Source organism: Cygnus atratus, chromosome 12 (assembly GCF_013377495.2).
Source record: "Cygnus atratus isolate AKBS03 ecotype Queensland, Australia chromosome 12, CAtr_DNAZoo_HiC_assembly, whole genome shotgun sequence".
In the NCBI taxonomy this organism is placed as follows: domain Eukaryota; kingdom Metazoa; phylum Chordata; class Aves; order Anseriformes; family Anatidae; genus Cygnus; species Cygnus atratus.
In genome coordinates this window covers 7,870,760-7,896,853 of record NC_066373.1, presented here as the reverse complement: position 1 = coordinate 7,896,853, position 26,094 = coordinate 7,870,760, and the positions used below count along the sequence as shown (strand labels likewise).

General features: G+C 34.1%; 1 protein-coding gene across 2 annotated transcripts in view; it reads left to right on the top strand.

The window, feature by feature from the left end:
• CDH8 (cadherin 8) overlaps positions 1 to 26,094 on the top strand; it is a 130,429-nt gene that overhangs the window by 75,486 nt on the left and 28,849 nt on the right. The window contains exons 6-8 of one of the 2 annotated variants that reach the window (XM_035543338.1): positions 4,329 to 4,469; positions 13,673 to 13,678; positions 21,897 to 22,008. In XM_035543338.1, coding sequence (XP_035399231.1) covers positions 4,329 to 4,469; positions 13,673 to 13,678; positions 21,897 to 22,008 — 259 coding nt within the window. Of the gene's footprint in view, positions 1 to 4,328; positions 4,470 to 13,672; positions 13,679 to 21,886; positions 22,009 to 26,094 lie in introns of both variants that reach the window. The other variant, XM_035543337.1, reaches the window with a different exon arrangement.

The window sequence follows — 26,094 nt, the reverse complement described above, 5'->3', positions numbered from 1 at the left end:
ATAAATGAAGTAAAACATGGTTGTCTCTGAATATGGAATTAGTCTGATAATTGAGTCACGGGAAAAAAACAGTAAAGAGTTTAGAAAAATTATAGGAAACAGACTGGAAAGAAACTCTTCTCCAATGTTTCTTTTTTACAAAAATGTTTAACCTCATTTCTATCCAGTACAACTGTACTTTTTTTTGTTACGCTTGCTTAAAAGGGATGAAACACATCCTCTGATCTCTTTCTCACTTTACCTGAAGGGCATAAAGCCTATTGTAGATGAGTGAGCAGGTTTATAGGTGGGTTTCCAGTCTGGTTCTCAATAAGCCCATCTTAAGGAAATACCCCAGTAAGGTTATTAAGCAATATTGTGTCAAATGAAGGGTTGTGATTCTGGTTAGTGGTCTGAAATCTCCTATCAGTCAAAGATCTTTAAAATTTAGGCATTTTTAGATGGATGGGACTAAAGGATGCATATGTTGCATGGTACCTTTCATATTGATGACGTTTAGCCATAATTGTGGAAGAGCATCTTTGAATGACTAAGTGATAATGTGGTGTTCAGTTGAGTTATGATTTCATTATCCTTTTTTTCCAGTGAATGTGAACCATCTTTTCATTTCAGTTCTTAGGTTAGTCCAAATATATCATGTCTTTCATAACCCGGTGCTATTTTCATAAGCAGCAGTATTTCTCTTTTCTCTTTCTTTGCTATTCTCCTGTTTGTATTCCTTAATATACAAACTTTTAAACCTGATTGTGAAAAAGATTTACAGATTTGGTTAATAATTGTAGACATGGTCAGCTCACGTTTTACCACATCTAGACCACGTACGTCTCTCTTGGCAATGGAATTAACCAGTGGATTCAGCTGAGCTATTTGTTAAGCTTTACTGTAGTTTAGTAAGGGTGGTACATCCTGGCTTATTGTATAATAAGGCTTGAAAGATCATTATCTATTAGCATACAAATCTAGTGATTCCAGTAGTATTTATTTCATGTTTCTCTTGTTATTTTATACCCATGGTCTTTTTATCTGCAGTAAATTATCTTGGATAAAGATTGATCCAAGTGCATAGCAAAAAGCATGAGTAATAATCTTTCTTCCTATACTGTCTCTGCCCTCCTATAAATCATTGCCTTTCAGTGTCTTTCTCTGTGGAGAGATAAGCTTCACTGTGGCAGGTTTTCCCCATGCATATTGGAAGAGATTTCATCTTTGGCAGTAGTGGATCATTTTCTTAATTCATAGCAGGCCTTAAAAATCTAGATATGATATTTTCTGCCTCCCTAATGGTGCAGCTGTTTATCAGTCACTAAGTAGCTTGTCCTGTCTGCCTGGCATTAATAAACAATGGTGATTTACCACTGATGGGGTATCAGTCTTGTGATTCAAATCTCAGCAGGTGCAGCAAAAAATGGTTTCAGCTCTTATTTAGATTGGTTCAAATAAAGAACAGATCTAATTAAGTCATAACAGCCGTATCAGTAGTGTGGGAGAAGGACTACGAATCAATTTAAATCTTCTGTTAAACCTCTATGAGATTGTTCCTATAATTGCCATAGCAGAACTATAAACTAACCAAAACCTCCCAATAACCTGCACTGGTTTTATGGCAATTTCAACATATATTTTTTCCCAAGATATTATTTTCTCATTTTTAGAGAAATGTACGTTTTATGTTTAGCTTATGGATCTGACAATGCATTCCCATTAAAAAGAGTTATAATACCATTATCATGAAAAGGAAACTGCAACCGTACTATTAGTATTCCCTGGTTTATGACTTGGCAAATTTAGTTTTTTATTTTGTACCAAATATTTATCAAATTAAAATCAGGAGAGGGTTTTACCTCTTTGTAGTCTTGTAAACCTGTGAAATTTACATTAAAAATGTTTCATTTTGAATGCTGTTTTTGCATTGTGAATAAATACTGTTGGGATGAGATGAAATGCAATATAATAAACTCACAGATATTTAAAAAAACATTTAACCTCAGAGGAAAAAATGCACCTTACCCCCAATGAAGTTTATGTCAAGCCCAGGTCAACTAAATAGCGTATAAGCATTTCATATTTTATTTTCTTTGTGGACTGTCAGAATTCGTAATTGGTACCAGAGCTCTGATACTAACTTCTGCATAAACTTCAAGAATTAAAAGATTAGTTTTACGTAATGAGATCTTTAAAAAGAGTTACTTTGATTGCTTTCTGTTTTTTTTTTTTTTTCTTGACTGAAATTTTAAACCTGTAAGTTTAAACCTGTAAGTCTGTAAGATATTTTTTATCAACTTCACTAGTACCAGAAGTTTACTTCTGATACTTAAATGGGAACTAGGGAGACATTAAAGTAAGGTTAAGATACATTTTCAAGTATGATTGCCTAAAGTTAGGCACCTACAGCTTTATTCCTCCATATAAGTGACCTGATTTCAGAAATGCTGAGGGTAGTACAGTTCGCATTAAACCATTGAGAAGCGATATGTGGAGTTCACTAGAAAATCAGTTTACTTGAATGTCCAAATATAGATGTGCATGCCTAGCTTTAGGCACTTGAAAATACTTGAAATTTGATTTCATATTTTTGTATTGTACCTTTTAATGAAACTACTAATTTTTAAGTGAGTAAAACTAGTTCTTCTGAGAGTTTAAAAACAGAAAAATGTCTAGCAAATCACATTTCCTTGTTTAACAGGGATTCATTCATAAGTCCATTATTTGTTAAGTTCCTTACCAGTGTGACTATGCTAGTCTTGATCTTTGGTAATAAACACAGTCTTTAAACATTTGCACTAACTTTGTTGTAACTTTGAACTAATTTTTGAAAATCAATTGTAACTTACTGAATGCATTGCACAAGTGCCCTGATTGCAACATTATCTTTTATTCTAAATGTGAACTCATTCTGACATTGAAATAAAAAAGGTGAAAGCTATAATCCTAAATTTTGACATCAGATCCTAATGCTACACATGCATTGAAAACAAAGGTGTTTTGTCAGAATGAGTTTGAATTATTAGGAAGTTTTTATTGTGGCATATAGAGGAACTTCAGAATCAGATTTTTATTTATTTATTTATTTATTTGCTTATGGTAAAGCATAAAACAGTGGCATAAATGATTTTCAGATAACTGTGCCATTGACATTGTAGCAAAATATGTTCTCACTTTTATCGCTGAGTTTAGCGGTGTGTTTGAAAAAAGTAGAAGTGTAATGAGAAACTGGCAGTCTGCGTCACTATTCTGGCCACTACATAATGTAATCCAGTCTGACGCTGCATTCTAACTCACCCTATTATGCCTAGATATAATGCAGAACAGATGCAAAATTGTCAGTGCATGCTGTTAGGTTCTGTAATACATAGACACAAAGGCTTAAAAGGCTTTTATATAAACCCACAGTTAGGATTCACTAAAAACCCTTGAAGTCAATTTTTATTGAACTATATCAATAGTTCAGTGATAAACTCTCTCATTTTGTACCTTTTTCTATCACAAAATTGGAAAGCTTAATTTTGTAATTTAGTTTCTTTTTACAAATAATACATTAATAAAATAACTCTGAAAATGGGCAAACATAAAAGCTTTCCTGGAGATCCCGTCCTGAGCTTTAAATCATCATCCTGCTTAATGCACTGTTGGAGCAATCTATGGCAGCTCTTTCCTCTCAAGATGGCTCTGTTTCGGCTGCATAATTTACCTGGAAATTCACATTTGCAAACTCTGACTACTTGTCAGATAGAACTTGTTTTGTTAAAAATCAGTGATGTCAGTCTATAAAACAATTGCTCCTTCAGTGTTTGAAGTGTTCTACAGGTAAACGGTGATTCACTGCCTTCTGCCCATGGAGGTGCTTGAACCGTAACCAAATAATATGCATGGTGAATAGTCCATGCTTCATTAATATGAAATTTGTTAGCAAAATAATATCATTCAGCCTTTTTAAAAATAACCGTGAAGCCCACCGTTTTTGTGTGCTTAATACATTACGCTTGAAATTATCAGCAGTTACTGTGAAATACCATAGAAACTGTCTAATAAATGTGATGGATTGTATAATTAACTGTTGATCAGCACCGTTTTTCAAAGATGTTACCTAGTGAACCCGAGGGCATTTTATGACCTTCATACTGGGTATACAGCTAATTACTCCTTGGGCAATTATTATTATTATTATTTTTTTAGTCTCAGTTTGTCATTTTGTTTTATATTATACAATTGAGCTTCTCAATCCATTTGGCTATAAAACTGCAGCTCTCAGAGGGCTCCATAAATTGTCTTGTGATTGTATGGATTACACCAACTTCATTAAGTAGATTACAGGGATGTCTATTTTGTAGGTTTTCCATTGATCGCCATACTGACCTTGAGAGACAGTTCAACATTAATGCAGAAGATGGGAAAATAACTTTGGCAACTCCACTGGACAGAGAAACAAATATGTGGCACAACATAACTATAGTAGCTACTGAAACTAGTAAGTATCTGTGACTTTATTTTCTGTTGGCTTTATAATTAATTTTATCAGTGTGTGCCATGGAAACTGTGTATAAGAAAAAGATAAAACACTGATTTTTAAAGTACAATTTTTTTGAAAGAAAACAATTTCTGATAAAGTTCCATTTCTTGTGGTTTTCAAAAATGTACTTGTTTCAGTGAATAAAGTAATATAGAGTTTGAAGAGATATACAAGGACATTTATAGAGGGTGTATAGGGTAAATATAAAAAACCAGACATGTAGTGAGTTACAATAAGGCAGAAGAAATAAAACTTTGCTACAGTTGAAGTAAGTTGTAGACTCAACACAAAAGTTCTTAATGCTGAGAAATATTTTGTTTCAATACCATAAATGATTAAGCACATGGTTATGTTACATTAAAGTAGCCCTATTTGATATTTGATTTTGGAAGAATATTTTTTTTTAGTTGGGTGTTAATGTGTGGGAATGGGAATATTTGGGAAAAATATCCAAAGGGTGGTGAGGCACTGCAACATGTTGCCCAGAGAAGCTGTGGATGCCCCATCCCTGGAGATGTTCAGGGCCAGGCTGGATGGGGCTTTGGGCAACCTGGGCTGGTTGGAGGTGTCCCTGCCTTTGGCAGGGGGTCGGAACAAGATGGTCTTTAAAGTCCCTTCCAACCCAGAGCATTCTGTGATTCTGTGATACATGTGAATAAATTTACTCATATACAGCCATAACCAAAACCACATATTACTCTGATCTACAAAATTATTGTGACTGATCTGTACACCTAAGTCACTGGGAGCCAGGAGCTTCACCCTGTTTGGGAAATATGGGTTCTAGATTTTAGTCAAGAAGAATTCTGTATTAATTTGGAATTGTGATTAAGTGCTGGTGGCAGGATCTGATAAGACATTATTTATTATTAATATTAGCAGTATATTTTAAACCATAAATTTGACATAAACATGTTGAAGAAAAAAAAAAAAAAAAAAACACCGCAAAGATACAGGAAGTAGGTCAGTCATCCCTTGTCTTCATAACTGAAAGATAAACTAGTTTAGTTTCTGCTAAAGTTTCTATTCTGTGATCAATATATATGCATAATTCCCGTAAGTGCATGCACACTTGACACATTCTCATAGGAAAGTTTGTCTTCAGAGCTTGATGAACTATGCTGCTAATTCTTGCATGTAGAAAACACAATGATGTTAATTCTTGCTTCTCCCCCAGAGTATCTTTTTTTTAAAGGATATAGTGTTATGATAACTTTTAGTGGTCAGTTTCATAATGTTGTACCTATGAATAAATGAATGAATGGGAGAATAAAAGATGCTTACTTGGAACATTTTTGTTGTCCAATATTTTTCTTTGGTACTTGCTTTTAAAAACGAACATGTTAGGAATATGAGAGGGATAACTGACATGCATGCATAAATGACAAAGGTATGTCTGAGTAAACATAAGCTCTCGACTTATAACTCCTGTAAAATCTATTCATATGATCTGCCTTAATAATTTGTGTATTTCATTGCCAACAGTGCAATTGTGCCAACAGCGTTCTCTTAATTGCTATTAAATCTTGTGGGCAAACACTACTTTGATAAATTAGCAAGAATACTTTCTGCTGGCAGGAAAGCCAAGCCAACACAGTGAATCACATTGCATAAAGAAAGAAAGAAAGCTCCAGTTTCATAGAACATCTTTTTTGCCAGGTTAATATCAAGCCACTTAATAATTCTGCTGTTTTTAAAGGAGAAAGATATAAAAATCTCCATACCAATTTTCTCAAGACATGAGAAATCTCAATTCATGAGATCTACAAATAGCTTCAAAAGAAGAATTATTCAAATTCTTCAAAAATTCTTCAAATTTTTTCAATTCTTGAAAATTCAATTCTTGAAAAATTCAAATTCTTCAAAAGAAGAATTATTAGTTTGTGATTCAAAGCTTTTCAGACACTGGAATAAAAAGGTGTAAAGTGAAGTAATTTTACATTTTATTTCCTCCAAAAAGTCTAAAATGAGAAAAAGAAAAAGAATAAATTTTCAAGAAACTTCTCCAATTCACTTTTTTGATGTGTATCGTGTGATTGTATGTGTGTATTGGAGCAAAGTTAACAGAATTACACATTTCTAAGTCACATCAGAATTGCCTCTTCCTTCTTCAGATTTCAAAAATGTAATTATTACTTAAGAATTTTATAAGTAATCACCTTGTCATAGAACTTCGTGGGAGCCTTAGCAGCTATCACTGTTGTAAAATTGCCTCTGTTCAGACTGGCTACGAAAATAATAATGCCAATCTTGTTCTAAGCATTTGAGTTCCTGCTGATGGCTGGGTTGGTATTTTTTGTTTGTTTGTTTTCGCATTCCTAATATGATTATTTGACAAGAGCTGAATTCCATAGACTACTGTATCTGCTTATTTAAAGATAAATTAGTTTTAAACTATGCTTTTACTGAGAGTAATATTAATATAGTGCATAAAAATAAGGATGTCAGCATCATTCAAGCAGGAGCATTTTCTCTTCCTAACCTAGCTGCTTTCCATTTCAGTTCTGGGCTCACCTCTATTTATATAGGCAATGATCAGTCCATTTCATTGCTGAAGCAGTTGCTTTCCAATCATAAGCCATGATATTTTTTTTCTTCATGATTCCCAGCCTGGTGGATCTTAAATATATCCTAATTTATCAACACTTTCATAAACACCAAGTTTTTCCAAAACGTAAATCACTTTTTCAGAACTTTGTGCTGGTACATTACCTGCACTTAAATTTGTGCTTTAAGCACAAGTAATTTTTGGAAGTTTTCTGCTGTCACCATGATGAACATACTCATTTGTATCATCCCTCGGTTGTCTCGGGTGGGGAACTTCCAGGACAGGATTGGTCTGGGTGAATTGAGCATAACTTCTTCTGTGTTTTCATCTGGCTTGAGGATGAAGTGATATAGATTCAGACTGGCTGATCTTTATGAAAGCAATCTGCTTTGGAGTGCAGGTGGATAATTTTAAACATGTTACTTATTTTTAATCTTTCTGAGTGACCTAAAATGTAATCTAACCCTTCCATGTCAAGCAAAACTAGGAGTAGAAGCATGAAAGCATGAGCCATGGGGACTTTTTTCTTTAAGTACTTAACAGGCAAAAGAGCAGTTTGGCTTATTTACTTCTGGAGGAAGGACATTTCCTTTCCCTACTCATAGGCAAGTGTCTTTTCTAGTTCTAACTATTGGTGCCACAATCATACTCTGAGACCTGTGCAAAGTGATACATTTTGGAGGGTGGCATTTTCCTGCTTTCACTTTCCCATAACTGGCTGACTCCTAATCCCTGTGAAGCAGTTTCTAGTTGTTGCTTTCATTGTATACACCATTACATATCTGCACCCTTTCTTCTGCTCTTGTATTCATATAAACATTCTTCATTATATATTTAAATTAATATTTACTTCTTTTTAGTCCAACTTTTCCCCTCTCTGCTCATGTAATGACTTCACTATAGTGATGAATTCTATCACAAGGATTTGTAAGAAAAGAATATTATAAAGAACTTCGACCTTGTTGAAAGATTGCTCTGAAATACAGGCTTAGAATTCACAGAAAAAAAAATAAATTGTGTATTAATGCTTATTGCAAGCATACTGACAAATTATTAAAACTTTGAATTGATTCTTAAATTTTCTTTCTACATTGCCATGAATCCAAGTTTACTCTGCTCATTCAAGACTGGAGCCTGAACTTCTAGGTGATTACAATGTAGAGTTTCATTGGCAAAGTGACCTTTCTCTCCGGGTGTACCTTTTGGTCTGTGGATACGAAAGGTGAACTTTGTTTTCTGTCACTCACAGGACTTTAAATACTGGATTAATGAGATTTCTCTTTTTTTGTTGTTGTATGTTTAAGACTTATATGCCTGAAGGCTAGGGAGCTTAAAGTTGTATGCCAAGGTTGGGAGGGCTTTTTTCAGCTAGATGCATGAGAGAATGGGGAGTGGATATATAGCCTTGCTTTGTAAGTCAGGGCTCATTATGCTGCTCATATGTTTGGGCTCTCCGGAGCTAAGCCCTGAACAGGAAACGAATCTGGGGGCATATGCAAGTATTCTCTGAGAGCCTGAATTGCAGTGCAGTAAGAATGAATGATTAACTTACAGGCGTTTCTTTTGATGTCTTTTTTTCTTTTTTTCCCCCAGTATGTACAAAGGCTCATCACATTTTTGTTTCTTTGGTACTTTTTGAAATGGAATTTTCTGACGTTCAGTAAAATCCAGTAAAGTCAGGATCCTTAAAGTCATATGTAAACCCATTCATCTGAACACACAAATACATTTTTTAGTTTGTATAAGGTACAATTATAGCTATAACTGCTGTTCACATTGACATGCTCATGTTGCTTGCATTAACTGGTTAGCAATTTTGCTGGGCAGTGAAGCAGAGCAGAGTTCAGGCTGAGCTAACCTCCTCAGTATTCTCTCAGTTTCTTGTACAGGTTTTGTAGTACTTATCGAGTTACGTGTTGTCAATGCTATTCAGCTACTAAAAGAAAATCAAATAGCCATGATTTATTTATTAGAACATTTTTGCTACATTTTCCACAGATTCTGAATAGAGTTCATTCTGATCATTCAAGCTATCGATTGTCATACTTGGACAAGGTATATAGTAATTATGCTCTGTCTTCTTTATACCTCCAGATCCATGGATTCCCATTTCCATATTCTAATGTCTGTGAAAGCCATATTGCGAGTATTTCCTCAGCACCCTTACTGCATGTGTGATTAATACTAAGGAAGTGCCCTATACTTCAGTCATTGCTTTTTAATTGGTATAACAAGAGTGGCAATAAATGGAGAAAAAATGTCATTTGAAATCAAAGCAAAGACGTATCCCTGAGAAGCTAACTTAGGCAAGAAAGAAGTGTGTTAGTAACATAATATAACTGCATAATATTCCTCCAATTTAAATATGAATATCCTAATATTTTCATTCTCATACCCCATAAACCGTATCTGAGATCTGTTTGAGACACAGAATTCCAGTTCCTTAAAAAAGAAAGAAAGAAAGAAAGAAAAGAAAAGTATACATCCATTATTAACAATGCTTATTTGGAATTCTCTTTAAAAAGTGAAGTAATCCTTTTCTCAGGAATATGTGTATTACATAGTAGAAATTCATTGAATAATATCACATATCTCAACGAGAAAAAATAGATATATTCCAATTTGCAAATGAGATTTGCAAAAGAGATTTGTGAAGAACACACCAACAAATAACAGAAACCATGGCTCACAAACTTTAAAGACAAATAAATGATGATCCCTTTAAAGTTCGCAAGTTCTCCTGAAATAACAGTGAGTGGGTTACTCAAGATTTGTGTTTTCTTCCTAGCCTTTTTATGACCATGTGCAGCACTGGATTTCTGCAATCTCATTCAGGTCAAATCTCAGTTAAAGTCTGTGAAGAACACTGCCATGAGCATATTCAAGCATAGACAGGTTACTTTATAATTAGTATGGACTCCAGCCTTTTCAGATATACTAGGAGATAGAGAGATGAAGCATGCATCCATTTGCTCTGTTTCATTATGTTACTCGAAGGCTCTTCCAAAACTTCTCCCTTTTCTCACACTCTGCATCACATGCACAGACATGCAACAAGTCAGCTGGGGAATTCCAAATATATGCAGGATGGCATGGGAGAGGATGTTTGTTAGCCCAAAGCAATGCTTTTAGCCAAGTTTTATATTTCTGAGTGAGGGTTTTTTAATGGAATTTCTGTTTTCCTTATTCTCCAGGCAGTGTAGTCATGGAGCTATTATTTTGACTTTGATTGACTGCTTTTATCAAGTGACCCCTGATATTCAGCCAAAGAAAAAGCATACAAGTGGGGTAGTTAGCCCGCACCTCCCTCCACCAAAGTGTTTGGCAAAGTACCAGAACTGCCACAACTAGTAGAAATTCTTGTGAGTTATTAGTCAAAGCAGAAGATGAAAAGATAGACAAGATCTTGAAATGGAAATGGTAATTTGACCACAATAAATGTTTTCCAGGCATAGAGCATAATAATCTCAAGGACAAACCTGTGGGCTCTATCTGACAAAGGTAATTACCCATACCAACTTCATTCTTTAGGAATGAAGAAGTATGAGGCAATTTTATCACCTAATGGGAAAGGGCATAAAGCCAGGAAGACTTTTTATGGTTTACCAAGAATGTAAATACAATAATTGAATCATCACCCAACACATGCTTTACTAAAATTTATCTATATTGTATATTACTTTAAAAAAATACAAGGACATTAATTAAAAAGGAAAGAGACATAATTACTCTTCAGAACAAGCCTTCAGCTGCAATGTAAATTTTAATGCCATGAATACCTTCACTCATGCTTTCATTTATTTAATGTTATTTAGCCTTTTGTTGTAAAAATGACTATAGGCATTATTAGCAATAATTCTAACATTTTAGGGAGTTACTTGGGTGCATCATATAATTACCTGTAATTTAGGGCTGAGTAAATTTCAGTAAGTTTTAGAAGGAGAAGGAAATAAGCCTTTATGGAGGTTTAAACAGGAGAAGCTCAGGAATATTAACCTTTTTTGCTTGACCCTTTTCTCTCTGGCTTAGTGGAACTCAAACTAGATGATCCGTCATTTTTGCACTAACAGAATTCAGTAAGGAATTTTTTTTTCATTTGCACGTACATACAGGGCTACACAGAACTCCATAGATTCTGATGGGTCACGGAGAATTTGCCACTGGTTAGTGGAAGGCTGGCATATTGCATAAAGGTGGTTTGCAGCTCTCAGCTGTTAAAGTGCATTCAGACATATCATAAGATTTCCCCTTAGTGTTTTTCTCAGCTCATGAATGGCAAGAGATGTGATCCACGTGGATAACAGTGTGGGAGAGGCCATATTATGAGGGAATATGAATGGGAAAGGAGTGCACTTATGAAACAATCTTTGTATAAATTGGGCTCGCTTGTTTAGGAGCTAGAATTAAAATTCATGTGTGGGGAACCGCATACAAGTTAGTAACCTCTGATTTCAGAGGAAAGCATGTAAGGCAGCTGTGAATAAATCATCTGAGTAATTAACTGGGAAAGAAGTCTGAGGAGGTAATAAGCGTACTTACAGCAAGGAAAAGGACAGAGATCTGTATCAATAGTCTAGATTCTTTCATTTCTGGTTTCAGGGCATTATAAAGCCAGGTTAGACTTCTCAGTTCTAGATTTGCAAACATTGATTTCACAAAAACAGTGGAATTTGAGAACAATGTTTAAAACATAAAATGCAAAAGATTAGGAAACTAAGTGGTGTTTTAGGTGAGACAATATCAGTTCACCACTTAAATATATAACACAATTTTAGATAATGGTGCTTTAGGCTTTGTGGGGCACAAGACAGATAAGGATTCAAGTAAGGAGCAGAAGGGTCATTAGTGAAAATGTACTTGACTAACTTATGTGAAGCATGTTTGTTAATTACTTACAGAAAACTGGAGGAATGCTTAAAGTGACAATACACCTACAATATTAGCAAAATGTGCACATTGTTAAACTGAACAACCAACAGTTGGCCACCTGCACTTTGAACACTTTGATAACAAAAATTTCTGAGAAAGTATGATTCATCTTAAAAATACTGTCTAGTATTCATCTAGTTTGATAAGAATTGATTTACTCTTTCTAAGAAGAATGTGATTTTATCTAAAATCTCCACTTTTTTTTTTTTTTTTCTGTAAGACTGAAGCGTAAGAGTAGGTCAGAGTAGAGGTTTGTAACTGGATTTTATTTTTTTTCGTCAATCTTCTTTAAGCAGTTTTTTTTTTTCCTAGAATAAAGACTCTACTCAGAGTAGCATGCTTTGAGCTTCTAGTAAAGTTTCTGATTGACAAAGAATGATGGTATTTTCTGTCTGAAAAACAGAACATTTTAAAAGGTATATGCAGGTCTGCTGGGGTCATCTTTTTGCTGGTGGTGTGCAAGTAAGAATTTTTGGATGCTAAACTTCTAGAACCTGATTCAAGTCAAGCCCATCCAGCAATATTTTATCCATGAAGGGAAACATAAGATCAATAAATTACACTATTAAGAAAGTTAGTCCCAGGAAGGAATATGAGCTCTAAAAATGATTACATTTAAATACTTCTGTGATACGGTCTTGTTTAATAAAAGTTTTATTGAAGCATTTTGATGTTTTGACTAACAGTAAGGAAGAGAGAGGTTTCATTTGGGCTATTAATTATTTGACTTCATTCATGAAATCATTTACAGTAAAAGTAACCCCAAAATATTCCAGACATCTTATCCTCAATCAGTCTGCTTATTGTTATTATTGCTGTTAGTCATTATAAAGTTTCAAAGCTAATTATAATCGACAACAAGACCTTGCATATCTCAGTCAATATTTTATAACATTTTAATATGCATGATGTATTAGCATATTAACAATGTAATTGCTCTAAAGTGGGGGCCAGATTCCTGACTCATTCATGCTAGCACAGTTCTCTTGATTAACCTGGAATCAAGCAACACAGCAGCAAATCATGCCCCTGTACATTTGTTGTGTCTTAAACTTTTCTTCAAATAATTTTCTCCCTGCCTGTTCACTGTTTTATTTTTTTGAGGCAGATCCTATTCTGCCACTTAATGGCACAATATTATTTTCTGGACATTTTTCTCAATGTGATATTTAGAAATGAAAACCTACTCCTTCCTCACAACAATTAAGGCATTACACTGCCTCCAAAAATCTGGAATCCTAATTAGGTATGTGGTGCTGTGATCTGCAAGATGTAACAATCTAGTAGCATTTCCATCACGTTGTTATTGCTAGTCTCTATTATGGGTTCCTTCCAACTCAGGATATTCTATGTGGCTCCCAATAGTTTTCTGTGGTTCCCTGTTTTCCTGACTCTTCTGTCTTTCTTGTTGGTAGATGCCACAAGGAAGTGAAAAAGCTTTTCAAAAGCTTGGAGCTGCCTTTTGCTAAAATTGAAGGTCTATAGAATAGTGTTTCCTAGTTGCAGATGTTTCTGGAGATTTCAGTTGTGGTTAGTTTTGCTATTGGTTATTCTTGAAGTGATGTATATCTCTTTATCATGTTAATTGATCTGGATTTTTCTTTTATTTGCATTGATTTTGGAAAAAAAAAAAAAGTAACTGTGTAACTTCAAACATTTCTAACCCGCCTTTCTTTTTGGTTTTTAAGTCCGCTGTTAATAGTTGTCAAAACTTAAACCGTATTGTTAATTTCTGTACTCATAACAGTTCACCTCTTACGTATGTAACACAGTTAATTTACTGAAAGTGACATAACTGCAAACTACAGCCTGACTTGCATCCTCGTTAGAGAAAAACAGGGCTGAATAACACAATACTGTATCAGAAATATAGGTTGTTTTCTGCCAACATTTGTTTCAGTTTGGTCTCTGGATAGATGTGTGGGTGGAAGGATGTTGGCAGTGTACAATTTTTTTCCTTGAGGATTTATTTAGGATCCGTGAATAAAACAGCATTGTTTTCATTGTCGTGAACCTGACATGACTATAGCAGCTTCCAATACAACCCACTCAAGCAGCTATACTAATAATTTATTTTGAATTATGTATTTGTTTACTCATATTGATGTGTCACATATAACTTGATTATGTGTCACTATGAATATAAAGCTCACTGTGGTCAAAATTAGATATGCAGAAGAACAGTCTCTAAGGACATGCTGTTTGCAACCAGAGCTTCTGACAAGAGACAAGTACCCGTAATTGCTACTCAAATATTGAAAAGGTGCTACAGTTTCTGATTAGGATGCCCCTTCTAAATCTCTTTTCAAGGCTCATCCCATCCCTTTGTTCCTCCGACTTTAATATTCATCCGTCTCTCTCCTTGTGCATATCCCATGCAGTCTAATCACTCTCTTATGCAGTATGTAGGTTAAATGTAATGAGCACTCACGTTACCTAGTACATCTAATATCTAGTATGTCTTCTAGCATTTTCTTTTCCAAGTCCATGAGAATGAATAGGAAGAGGTGACGCTGAAGTGAATTTTTCAAAACACAAATACTGTGAGTTAAGGGAGACCACCATTGAAAGTGATTTATGATAACCTGAAACTCGAGTTTCTGGGTTGTTGGGTTTGTGGGAAGGGGCACAAGGGGAGGGTTGGTACTAGGCTTGGCATTCCCCTCCAGCTCTAAGATCGATATGACTTAGTTTCATATCATTGGTTTATCCTCTGCTCACTTAATGACAAAATTACAGCGCACATACCATGAACCCTGTTTCTCAGTCACACTGCAGCAGCAGGTAACTTTTCCTCTTTTAACTTGCATGGCAAAATTTAAACAGAATGGTATCTTTTGATTTTCTCATATAGATAGGGTTTTAGTAGGAGACACTCTTCACATCTGTAAACTACATTTGAGGGGGTGTTTTACTGCTTGAATCTAATTTTGCCTTTCCGAGCCCTCTTGATCTCTCTTTATGCATTCAAACAAGACAAAGTCATGCATATACACCAAGCAAAATATGACACTTCTACAAAGAATTACAAACATTTCCCAGTTTTGCAAATGGATCTTTCAATTCACCAAGGATCAGAGGTAATTATAGAGCAACTATTTGTTAGGCTGATGAATAACCGCACAGCGTAATGGTATGAAAAATAACAAAGAGGTTGCATTTGAGTATCAAATGATAGCCTGCCCTTAGATATGCAAAATGGGAGCTGATTCCTTTAATATATATTGTCTATATGAAAATAATGTACTTTTTAATATATATATATATTGTTTTATTATCAAGTTTATATACCCATGTTGATCCTTTGAAGTTAACAAAGTACCCATTTGAAATCATGGCTTTAATTTAAATTATATTTAAATTTTAAATCTTATATTATTTTAAATGTAGGAAATAGATCATGTAATATTAAGGACAAGGACTTGATTAAACTTTCAGAATAAAAGAGATTTGATTAACTTCAGTAGAAGTGGAATCAGGCCTTGAAGTGAAAGGGAAAAGTAAATACAAAAGCAGTCATTTTGAATTACTTTGCTACTACAGTGGCAAGCAAAAGACTCTGTGCTGAGTTAGGTGAATGTCACTGATAAGAAAATGATGTTTGGTCTTTTTGCAGACATGTTTCATTTTTCTGCAAATTTCAGGTAACCGATTCAAATTTTCTATTCATTATGGGCTATATTAAATATTTTTGTATGTCTTTTGTGCCCTAAAGCAAAACCAACCAAACAAAAACACAGAAAAAGAAAATGAGCATCTGAACGAGGCTCGACGAATATGGCTTTATATAAGAAACGTTTTCTGTCATGGCTCGTGCATCTATCACAGAAATTTTACTCTTTCTTTTCTCTTTTTGTATTAGCAGCAAACTGAAAGTATAATCTGTCCTTTTATTGTAAGCCATACATCTTATGTATTTATTAAAGGTAGGTAGATCTTAGTCACTCTTTATAGGTGAAATTACCTTTTAAATACAAATTTATCTTTGAAGTCACTTACTTGAAAATGTAGCCTGTCCTCGGATTCCAACCCCCTCCCCCCCCCCCCCCCCCCCCCAACTTGTCCTCCTTTCCACGATATGCAGTCAAAACACACACTCTACCTGGTTAGCCGCTATGTATGGTTCCCTTTGATTTGTCCATACCTGTGGAAGCATGCATTTTGCAGGACATTTTTTCATAGCAATGAGAGGTGGAAAAATGAACAAAACTGAAGGAAGTAGAGGATTTTGAGCAAGTCCTTGGTTAAACTTGACAGTCTATTCATGAGGAAATAAAAACAGACTGTAGCATAGCTTTGTTCTTGACTTGTTCCTCTTTCATCTGTAGACCATAATAAAATAAACTGAGGGATCTACTGAAAGGTGACATAACTTTTCAATACCATTGTTATTTTTCTCCCATAGAATGACTTAAGGAATAAACCCAAGAAATATATTTCATATCTTTTTATTTCTCCCTCCTTCCTACACATATGAACATGCAGAGGACTCACCAAAATCTGTACTCCTCTAATACGTTACAGTGTGCTGAAATAAATATAAAATTTGAATCAGGGCTTGTTTCTTGTCTTAGCATTTTATTCGGAAGACATTCTACTGTGCATTGATATGTTTATGTTATTTTACAGATACTCCACAACTTTCAGTATTTTCTGTATTTTCTCATCCTTTAAAAATTTAAGAACAGGGGTGTTGTTAAATCTTTATGGTGACCAGTCCTGTTTATTTGTTTCTTTCTGGTTTGGTTGTTTGAATTTTATCTAAATTCAGAAATAGCTTATGGTATGTTATTTTTAAAAGAATTTCAGAGTCTCTATCAGGCAGTCAATCTCTTTTGAATCAGATAATTACACAACACTTCAGACAAATGAACACAGTATTTATTGCTATATATGATTTTTACGGTTAAACTTCAACATAAATAAAGTTTCAGTTTCACAATAGCATCTCTGTTTCACAGGATTCTTGAAGCAGAGTTGTTAGTTTTATATGGCAAAAGAATTGTTAGAAGCTGCAGTGTTTTAGAGGTAAATGATTGCACAAAGAAAATGACAACATAAAGCCAAAAAGGAAAAATAAACTTGTCCTGCATGTAGATTATCTTACTAAAGTCATCGGATAAAACTTCGATAAAGGCATGGGGAACAGATCTGTTAAAATACAACTTAATAAGTTTGAAGTATGAGAGATGTAAAACAATTGCTGTTGTTTTTATTAAGTCAGTGATTCAGATTTTGTTTTGATTTCTCTGTTAGAACTAGGACTTCTAATTTAAAATATTATTAGAGTAGAAATTTCACTGAATCAGAGAAGCATGAAATAGCTATTTCCAAAGCCATATGATGATGATAATAATAATAAAAGATGTGTTATTTTTGAGGAGTCTACCTTTTATTCAGGTACTTCATTTTAGTTAAAATGCAAGACAGTTTATGACTTTTTAAAGAGAACCTTGATGTGATTTGGATGCTTTAATTAAATAAGGGAGAAGTGGATGAAACTGGATTTCTTTGTGTTAAATAAATGATGAAATTACTTTTTTTTTTTTTTTCCAGCCAGTAATTCTCTCTTGTAAAGACCACTGCTTTTTAAGACCACTGGTACATATATCTACCAAGGAAAGACAGTGGAGAAGTGTTTTAAGCATGATTATGAAGTGTTTAAGAAATGCTTATGGAAACTGAATACTGGCATTATATTCTGCCAGCTATGGAATAAGACCCCAAATTTGATTTATAAGGTCTAACTACTCCTAGTATTACTTGCTGCATCTAGGAACAATGTTAACATTTCTATGCTTTGCATTAGAAACTTCCAGTGATACACATATTTTTCTCAGATATGTAGTTTTTTTTTGGGAAGGATGAAAGAAGTTGATCACAGTAAGAACTAGCATAGATCTGCGGCCTACAAAATTTAAGTTTGGAGACACTAAATGGCTTGAACATGGGATTTTTTTATTTGATTTTGATTATCTCATTTGAATTACCCTTTTTGTATCAAACTGCAGCACTTTTTTATCCTGAGTGTTTCAATGGTATGTTACTCAAAGATGATTACCAGCAAGGTGTATAATTCAAGCATTTGAAGTTCAAATACAATTTGAGAACTAGGGAGAAAAACAGAAGAGCTTCTTAAAAGAAGAGCAGAAGGCATCTTAAAAGCTTTTAAACCTTTCAATATGCATTTTTAAGCTCACATGGACTTTCCATTATATTTAGAAATTTATTTATTATCACCAATAATTCCACTACTTATTTTGTCATTGAATCACCCTTTCCTTATACCTTTCTTACCTGTCTAGATTTTTTTTCTTATTTTTTTTTCTGTGTGTGTATCTGGGTGTGTGTGCATTGTGCTCGTCTACAGCAGACTGCTGGATCTTAGAACTGTGAACAGTAATTGATACTTCAGTGCAGCGCATAAAAGAGTTCTACTTCTAGGAAATTATCTACACTATTTGCATATGTGTTTCTTATAGCTACGTGCTGTGCTGTGGCAGTGCTGTCCACAGATGACTAGTTGAATATATTTGAAATTAAAAACTAAATCCTTCTGTGCAGCTTTACCCTGAAAAGGATTTTGGTAAACTAGACTAGTGGAAATTTTGCTCAGTATTTTTAAATAGAATGCCTCAATGTCCTAAATTTTCCAGCTAAGACATTGCTTCTCAAGTGACAGCCCTAATGATACATTTGTATTGCAAGACTCAAGGGTAGATCTCTTTAAGCTGTGCATCACCATAAATACAGCTGATGAAGCCTTTACAAATTCAGTTAGCTCCTTAGAATGTCTCTAACTCTATACCCTTTTATGATTTTGCATAAAATATTTCATAGGAATTCAATCAACATGTGTTACTATTTACCTCAAATATAAAATATTTAGTCTCCCCTAATTCTACTGACTATGTGGTTCAGTGCGAAAAAAAAAGATATATATACACAAAGTAATTCAAAATTCAATTTTGTCACTAGTTTAGAAAGAGCTGACTCCATTCACAAACAAGGAAAAATTCTGACCATTGAATACTAATCAATGTGAAGGTCAGCTGTGTACGATGGTGAAGAGCTAGCCTTCTCTTTCCTCATTGACCCCTGGGGATTCCTGGGTGCATGCTTGAGAGGAAAGAACCATCTGTGGAGGTGAACAAGGAGAGCACATCTCCTAGGAAGGGGACATTGGCAGAAGTCAAGGATTAACAGGCAGTTCAGAAACTGCCAATGCTTTCAACAGCTGGTTTATGTGAATGAAACTAAAATTTCCAGGACAGCTACCCATGCAAACGTAACATTTTTTGCTCTAATACATCAGCGTGGATCAACTTCAAACGTTTCCTGCTTTTTGTGAGGAAACAAAGACAATGGGCACTGCTAACAGCAATGGATTTAAACTTTAGAAGGTCATCCTCCGCATACGTGTTCTACCACCAAGAAGTTTGCAGACATTTAAAGTATGAAAATGGGCAGATAGAGTTGTTTTATCTTGTCAGCGTTCTCATCCTCAAGTGAAAACAGGATTTACTTAGTGAGAATTCATAAATTTGTTTTAATAGGTATACTTAGAGTGATTTTTATTTATGGAGATTATTTATTTCATTTATTTTCACTTAGTATGAAGTGAAAATTCATTGAAAAATTTGCAATGACAAAATAATACAATGTGTTCATGTGGTTGACAGTACAAGCAGTTGATAAAATTCCCTCACCATCTCTCTTCTCAGCAATAAATTTCATCATAATCACAAGAACCCTAATAGGTAGCGGGTATCCCCTTGTTTGGAGATTTCCAAACAACTAGTTGGGCCTCTCTTGTGTTTAGTAGATTATTTTTTTAAATGAATTCTCATCAAATTTCTAATTATAATATCTTTAAATTTAATGTTTGTATTTCTGATGAAAGACAAACATTTTGGGGGCAGTCACAAGGGACATGAATAATTTCTTTAGAAGCTTATCTAATTAATTACATTTCTCTGTAATGTCTTTAAAATTTGAACTGCTATCATTTCATTAATTTAGATAAAAGTAAATCTTTAGCGTTTAAATATGGCACTAGTGCTGAGAATTCTGATAAGCTAGAAATTTATTGTCTGTATTTCTATCAAGTTAAGATAAAATGTGTTTTAAATGTTTGGGATTCATTATTTGCATATTAACATTTATTTGACTTCAAATACATTATTATTTCATGGTATAAATGTTCACCTCACCTATTAATAAGTAAGATCATATGATGTGAAACTGACATAAATATTATTCTTATAATATTTCGGAGGTGGGGGAAGGTTCTTTTTCTTCTGTAACACGTCTTTTTCGAAACTAAAACTTGTGACTTCTTCAAATGGGAAGTATTTAAAGTCTGATGTCTTGTAATCTTCCATATTCAATACAGGTGGAATTTGAGTATTTCCTGCCATCCAGCAAGTGTAAAGCCTTTGTAGGTGAAGCCTCAAAAATTATGGCTGTTTTTAGCATACAAGGAAAAAAAATTATGCAAGAGGAAGGGTTTGATGAAGTGACAACACAACTAACTTTGATGGAAAACACAAACATAGACTATATTTTGTGGTTCTTCCTGTAATCATCTTTACCACTTGTAGGGCTGCTACCAGCCACATCACTGGCCTCCAGCCCACTGGCAAAGCCTAACCTACTTTAATTTTTTAAATTTATTATTACAGGTACACGGACTACAAGTCAATAGCAACTTCTTTCCTGCTCCCAAGAATTAATTCTGTTTTTTCCTAAGTCAGTTCTGTATTGTTAGAAAATGGAACCCATGTAGACTGCTAAGTTGTCACATACATACATTGATACCCTGACTCTTAACGCAGGAGCTTTCTCACCTGTAGTAAGAATTTAGGTGAAAGCACATAGCTAAATTGCAAGTCTGACCTGCAGTTTAATTCATGTAGTGTGCAATTATTCAAATTGTTAATGGTATAAGCACAATAAAATACTGTGCTGTAAGCTTATATTCACTAAAAGATGGATTTTGAAACTAGGATTGGGTTACTTGCACAGGCATGCATGTCCTCTAGAACATTTTTTAAAACTTCAAATCAGCTGATCATCTCAGTTTAAGTAAAGTTCATGTATTTGCTTTTTGGGGAAAAATCATAAAACCTAAAATATTTATTAATAGTCTCTTAAAATAAATTAACTATGCTGAATTGAAGGAAAGACTAGAAACTGACTGAAATTTATTCAAAGTAGAATGCAAACTGTTGCTTTAGCTTTTCTTTACTTACAGCTTAATAAGATTATTCTACTCCACAATGATAAACTCCTTTATGCAAAATAGCTTTATGTTATAAATGATGAGACGTTATTTCAGTGAAGAACTATGTTCACAGGTCATATTTTTGGTTAGCTGCACATGAATCAAAGCACTTTACTAGTCCAAAGTGCAATCTAGTTTTACCTATGTCAATCTTACAACGTTCTTTTTTCACAATGTGGGTCTCCACATTAATAGTATTTATAATGAAGAAATAATAGATGTGCAGTCAGAAATGCTAATAGAGTAAAATGCTCTGCGCTCTGCCAAAGATAAACAAAGAAATAAATCTCTGTTGTTTACAGCCTTCCCTTTTCCATGTATAATGGACTTTATCAATAAAACAATACAAAATTCATCAAAGAAAAATCTTACCAATTTAGTGCAAGAAAGGTCTTCATTGAGCTAATCTCCAACAAACGCTGTTTATAATAGGGGTGTATTTATTCTTTTCAACCATAAAATACTGGCTATCCATCTTTATCTTATGCTCCAACTCTATGATCCATTACAGATAAGACAACCCAATCAAGCATGGACAGTATGGTTTCTATTGAAGAATTTGTGTCAAACCCAGATTCAATCTGTTTATCTTTTATGCTATGATTTCTTTTCTTAGGGAACCACAGTCAAGTGTCCCGGGTGCCTGTTGCTATCAAAGTTCTTGATGTAAATGACAACGCTCCTGAGTTTGCGTCAGAACACGAAGCATTTTTATGTGAGAATGGGAAGCCTGGACAAGTAAGTATCTCCATGGTTTTTGAAGTAATTTATTTTTGAGTAATTTTTGAGTAATTTGGTGTGAGAGAACGGGGTGCAGTTTCTTCCTGTCATTTTATCTTATCTTTATTCCCAAAATATGTGTCTATGTTCTTGCTAACTATAAATATTCATTTAAGATATATCTGTGATCATGTTCTCTGGTAGATCTTTCTATATATGGACATACATGTTTTTAAATTTTTTAAAGTTTTAAAGTAAAGGTAGGTATCCTCTGTCAATATCCAGAAGAAATATTGAAAGTCTTTAAGCTTCCACTGTTTCCAGTCTTTTTGATGGAGCTCATCACTTCATAAATTCACATACTTTAATAGTTAAAAATATAATCCAGCCTGAATCTCAGTTCAGACATTGAACTATATTGCAGCTTGTCATAGGTATAGTTTAGGAGAAAAACTTAAAACAATAAAACCATTCTCCTCTGCCTATATCTCAGTTATTATCTCAATCTAATTCTTACTCAGTTTTCTATGATTGGAAAAACGAAAAACAAAACAAGAAAGCAAACCAGAACTTGGTGGAAAGTCAAGTACTTTGTAAACGAGTTTAAAGTATTTAAAGAGAGACAGGGTGTTGCAGAACTTGAGTTCCACATTTTTCTTATGTTTCAGGGAAGAAAAAAAAAAGTGATTTTGCACATAATTTCCTTCTTAATTTGATGAAATTAGACTGTTGGCTAAGAAATTTACAAAACACTACAAGGTAAAATAAGTGTAGCTAGACTTCAAAAGCAAGGTTTAACATCTGTAGCCTTCTTCAAGGGAAATTAAACACATTTCTTAAAAAGCATCCATTTTTATGACAAATGCACAGAATAAGGGAAGAATATTTCATGTCATATAAATTGCAAGGTAAAGATTGAAGAAAATTTAGACTTTCACAAAACGAGGCAGTAACTGAGATTTAACTTTTGTCCAACTTGAGAAATACAGTATGTTATAGCAATTCACTGTTTTTAAACTTTATTTCTAGCTTGTGACATTTTATTTAAAAAAACAGCAGCTGACAGCATGACACTAGACTTGTTAATCCAACTATTCCTGTGTCTCGTGGGTGTTAGGCATTGAATTCACTATTTTCCAAAGTAGGTTACCTGACAATAAAGTTATAAATTATATTCTTTTAGTTCTACTAAATGACAACCTATATAGTAGTATATGATGACCTACCTCTATCAAGACTGGATTGTTACTGATGATTTGACTCTCTAGCAGCACCCCTTTTTGTTAATTAAAAAGGTGTCAAAAAGGTGTCACGTAAGAAAGAAAAATTCTGTCTAACCACTGAAAAGATTATTGAAATGTGCCCTGAAGTGCAGACATTTCTCAGCAGACAGTTATGTTACTGTTGGTACTGAAGTTCCTCTAGTTCAGAGTGGATTTCTGTTCACTCAGGGTGGATTTCAGATGCTGAGTAGTTATGTTTTGTATGATATATTAAATCGTAATGAGAATAGCTTTATCCAGGGCTCAGTAAGCTTCCCTGAAGTCAGAAAGATATGTTGCATAGTGTTTTCTGGATATATTTATCTGCCACATTTCAGCTTTAAGAGATTTGAAAAATCTTTCCACCATTTTCACTTTGGAATAAAACAATAAATGAGGTAATTGGGAGTCAGCTGCTAAAAGAGGTTTTTGTTTAAGCACTTATGGACAACTTTTGTTAAACCATATGTTATTCTTCAACCTCATCACCACTTACACTCTTGATCTGATGGCAGATGTCTCTTGAGCATGAATTCTCATGTGAACTTTATAAATGGTTATTCAGTATGCTGCCAGCATGGATGAGGTGGCACTGATCCTGCAATTTATTCTGTTTTAATCAAATAACATTAAGGGGACAGTAAGTATGCAGCAGTCCAGAATAATCAAAGTTAGGTTCTGAATTAAAGTTGTCATTTAAAATATATTTGTTCCAATAAATATTTTCATATCTATACTACTGGGTTATTTTTTCTTGTGCTCATTATTCTATATTCAAATTTTGGAATAAATCATATTAATCAGTCAAGATGTAGAATTCCAAAAATGAAATATGTCACCGCTACAAAATAGCTAATGTGAGAAAGACCACCATTTTACATACTAACAAAAGCCTAATTTGGATGTTTCTCCAAAGTTTAAACTGAAATGTTAGATACACAGAAAAGGCACAGTTGTGCTGTGGTATTTCAGTGTATTTACATTTACAGTTCAGCTTAAGTGTAAGTTTAAATCAAACTTGAATCACCATAAAGGAGATTACATCTGAACCTTCTCTGAGACATTATTTGCAGCCCCTAAATATATTGACTGAACCTTCTATTCCCGTTCAGCTTCTAAGTGTTCTATTTTGGGTTCTGATATAATTGCGAGTGGCAAGTGCAGCTGCTGGTGATATGACAGAATGTATTAAAAACTGTTGATGTATAACGTTGCCAGATGCACTTGCTTTGTTTTACCCTACCTCTAACAGTAGTACAGCTAGTAGGAGAGGAAAGGGAGGAAAAGAGGAAATGTTTGTCCATGCACATATTCATGTGCACATTTTTACACACAAAGGAAAGTTGCTATAAGTGTTTCTTTGTCAGTTTCAGGAGAAAAACAGATTTGAACATACTGTTGCAGTACTTCTAATCTAACAGTGAACCACCTCATCATTTACATAAAGCTAAAGCCAGAACATTGTTTTCCCCTACTCCTAGAATAGAACATCTGTATTGCTGCGTAGAAAAGTTCCTCCCACATTGTTCCCAGGTCCAGACCCAGTTTTCTCCAGTAAAGTGCTGTTTGCTCAAAACAAAGATACAGAATTTTCAAACACTTAAATAGCATAGACAGTGATGTGCCAGTGCTTACCCCTGTGTGTAAACTAAAACAATATAAAACCAAATGCAATTTTCCCTGAGTCTCTCACCATTTGTTTCTATTCTGTTTAGTTACCCTAATAGCCTGGATTGGCTTTTTCTGATGTTAGAAATCTTCAGATAGATCTTTGTCTCCCTGAAGAGGCAAAATTCATGCAAAGGGCAACATGAAGGTTCTAGCAGTAAATGGCTGGCTCTAGGTGAAAAGGCAAAGTAAAAATTGTACCATAATGAGTCTACTGCTCATAGTGTTACGAATATACAAAGTAATTAAGAGATAACCATGAGCACCAATGTAACTACAGAAGTTTTTTCTGAGTAGGCAGAACAGTTTTGAGAAGAGTAGGGAAGAGTTTAGTAATTATAAGGAACCATTCTACTTCAGGCCAACAAGTTGCATCACAGGGAAAGACTTCTACACAGTACCATATATTAAAGTCACATGTACACAATGTGTAGTCACATTGATAATAACTTTGTTTTTCTATTTATCCTTCTACATCATTCATTATGATTATACTGGTAATCTTTATACATAGTATTTCAGGCATATGTGGCTTTGTAGAAATGTAATACAAATTTGCAGACTATAATGCTGAGTTGTCCTAGGGGATCATTTAAGTATTAATTTCAATCCAGAGTTGCTTGTTAAGCAAAATATGCTCATTTACTATGTTCCCAGTAAGTATATGTACAGAATCAAATATATACATGAATTTTTAATACAACATCAAAGTTGAAAATTTATTTGGAATAATTTCAAAAATTTCAAGATTTAACAGCTGAAGGGATATTAACTTTCACTCTAGTGCTTACAGATAAGCAGTTCAAAAATCAGTTTTCATTTTAGTTATTATTATTATAGACCAGTTTCATTATATGGAACACCTTTCTTCTGCATTTTTTACTAGGACAGAAAAAAAAAAAGAAATCTGTAGTGATAGGGATGGCAGGACAGCCCTAGAAGTTCCTCTACCACATTATGTACAACAAATCAAGATAAATAATCTTCCATTACACTATCACACAACACTAACCAATAAATCATGTTCCTCAGCATACTAAAATGTGGTAATGAGAATTAGTGGACCCTCACCCCTGTAGAGTAAAAGATACAGCAGCTTTCTATCACTGTATATATGTTATGCTTTTTTTTCTTTCTTTCTTTTTTTTTTTTTAAGAGCTTATTTTAATGCAAA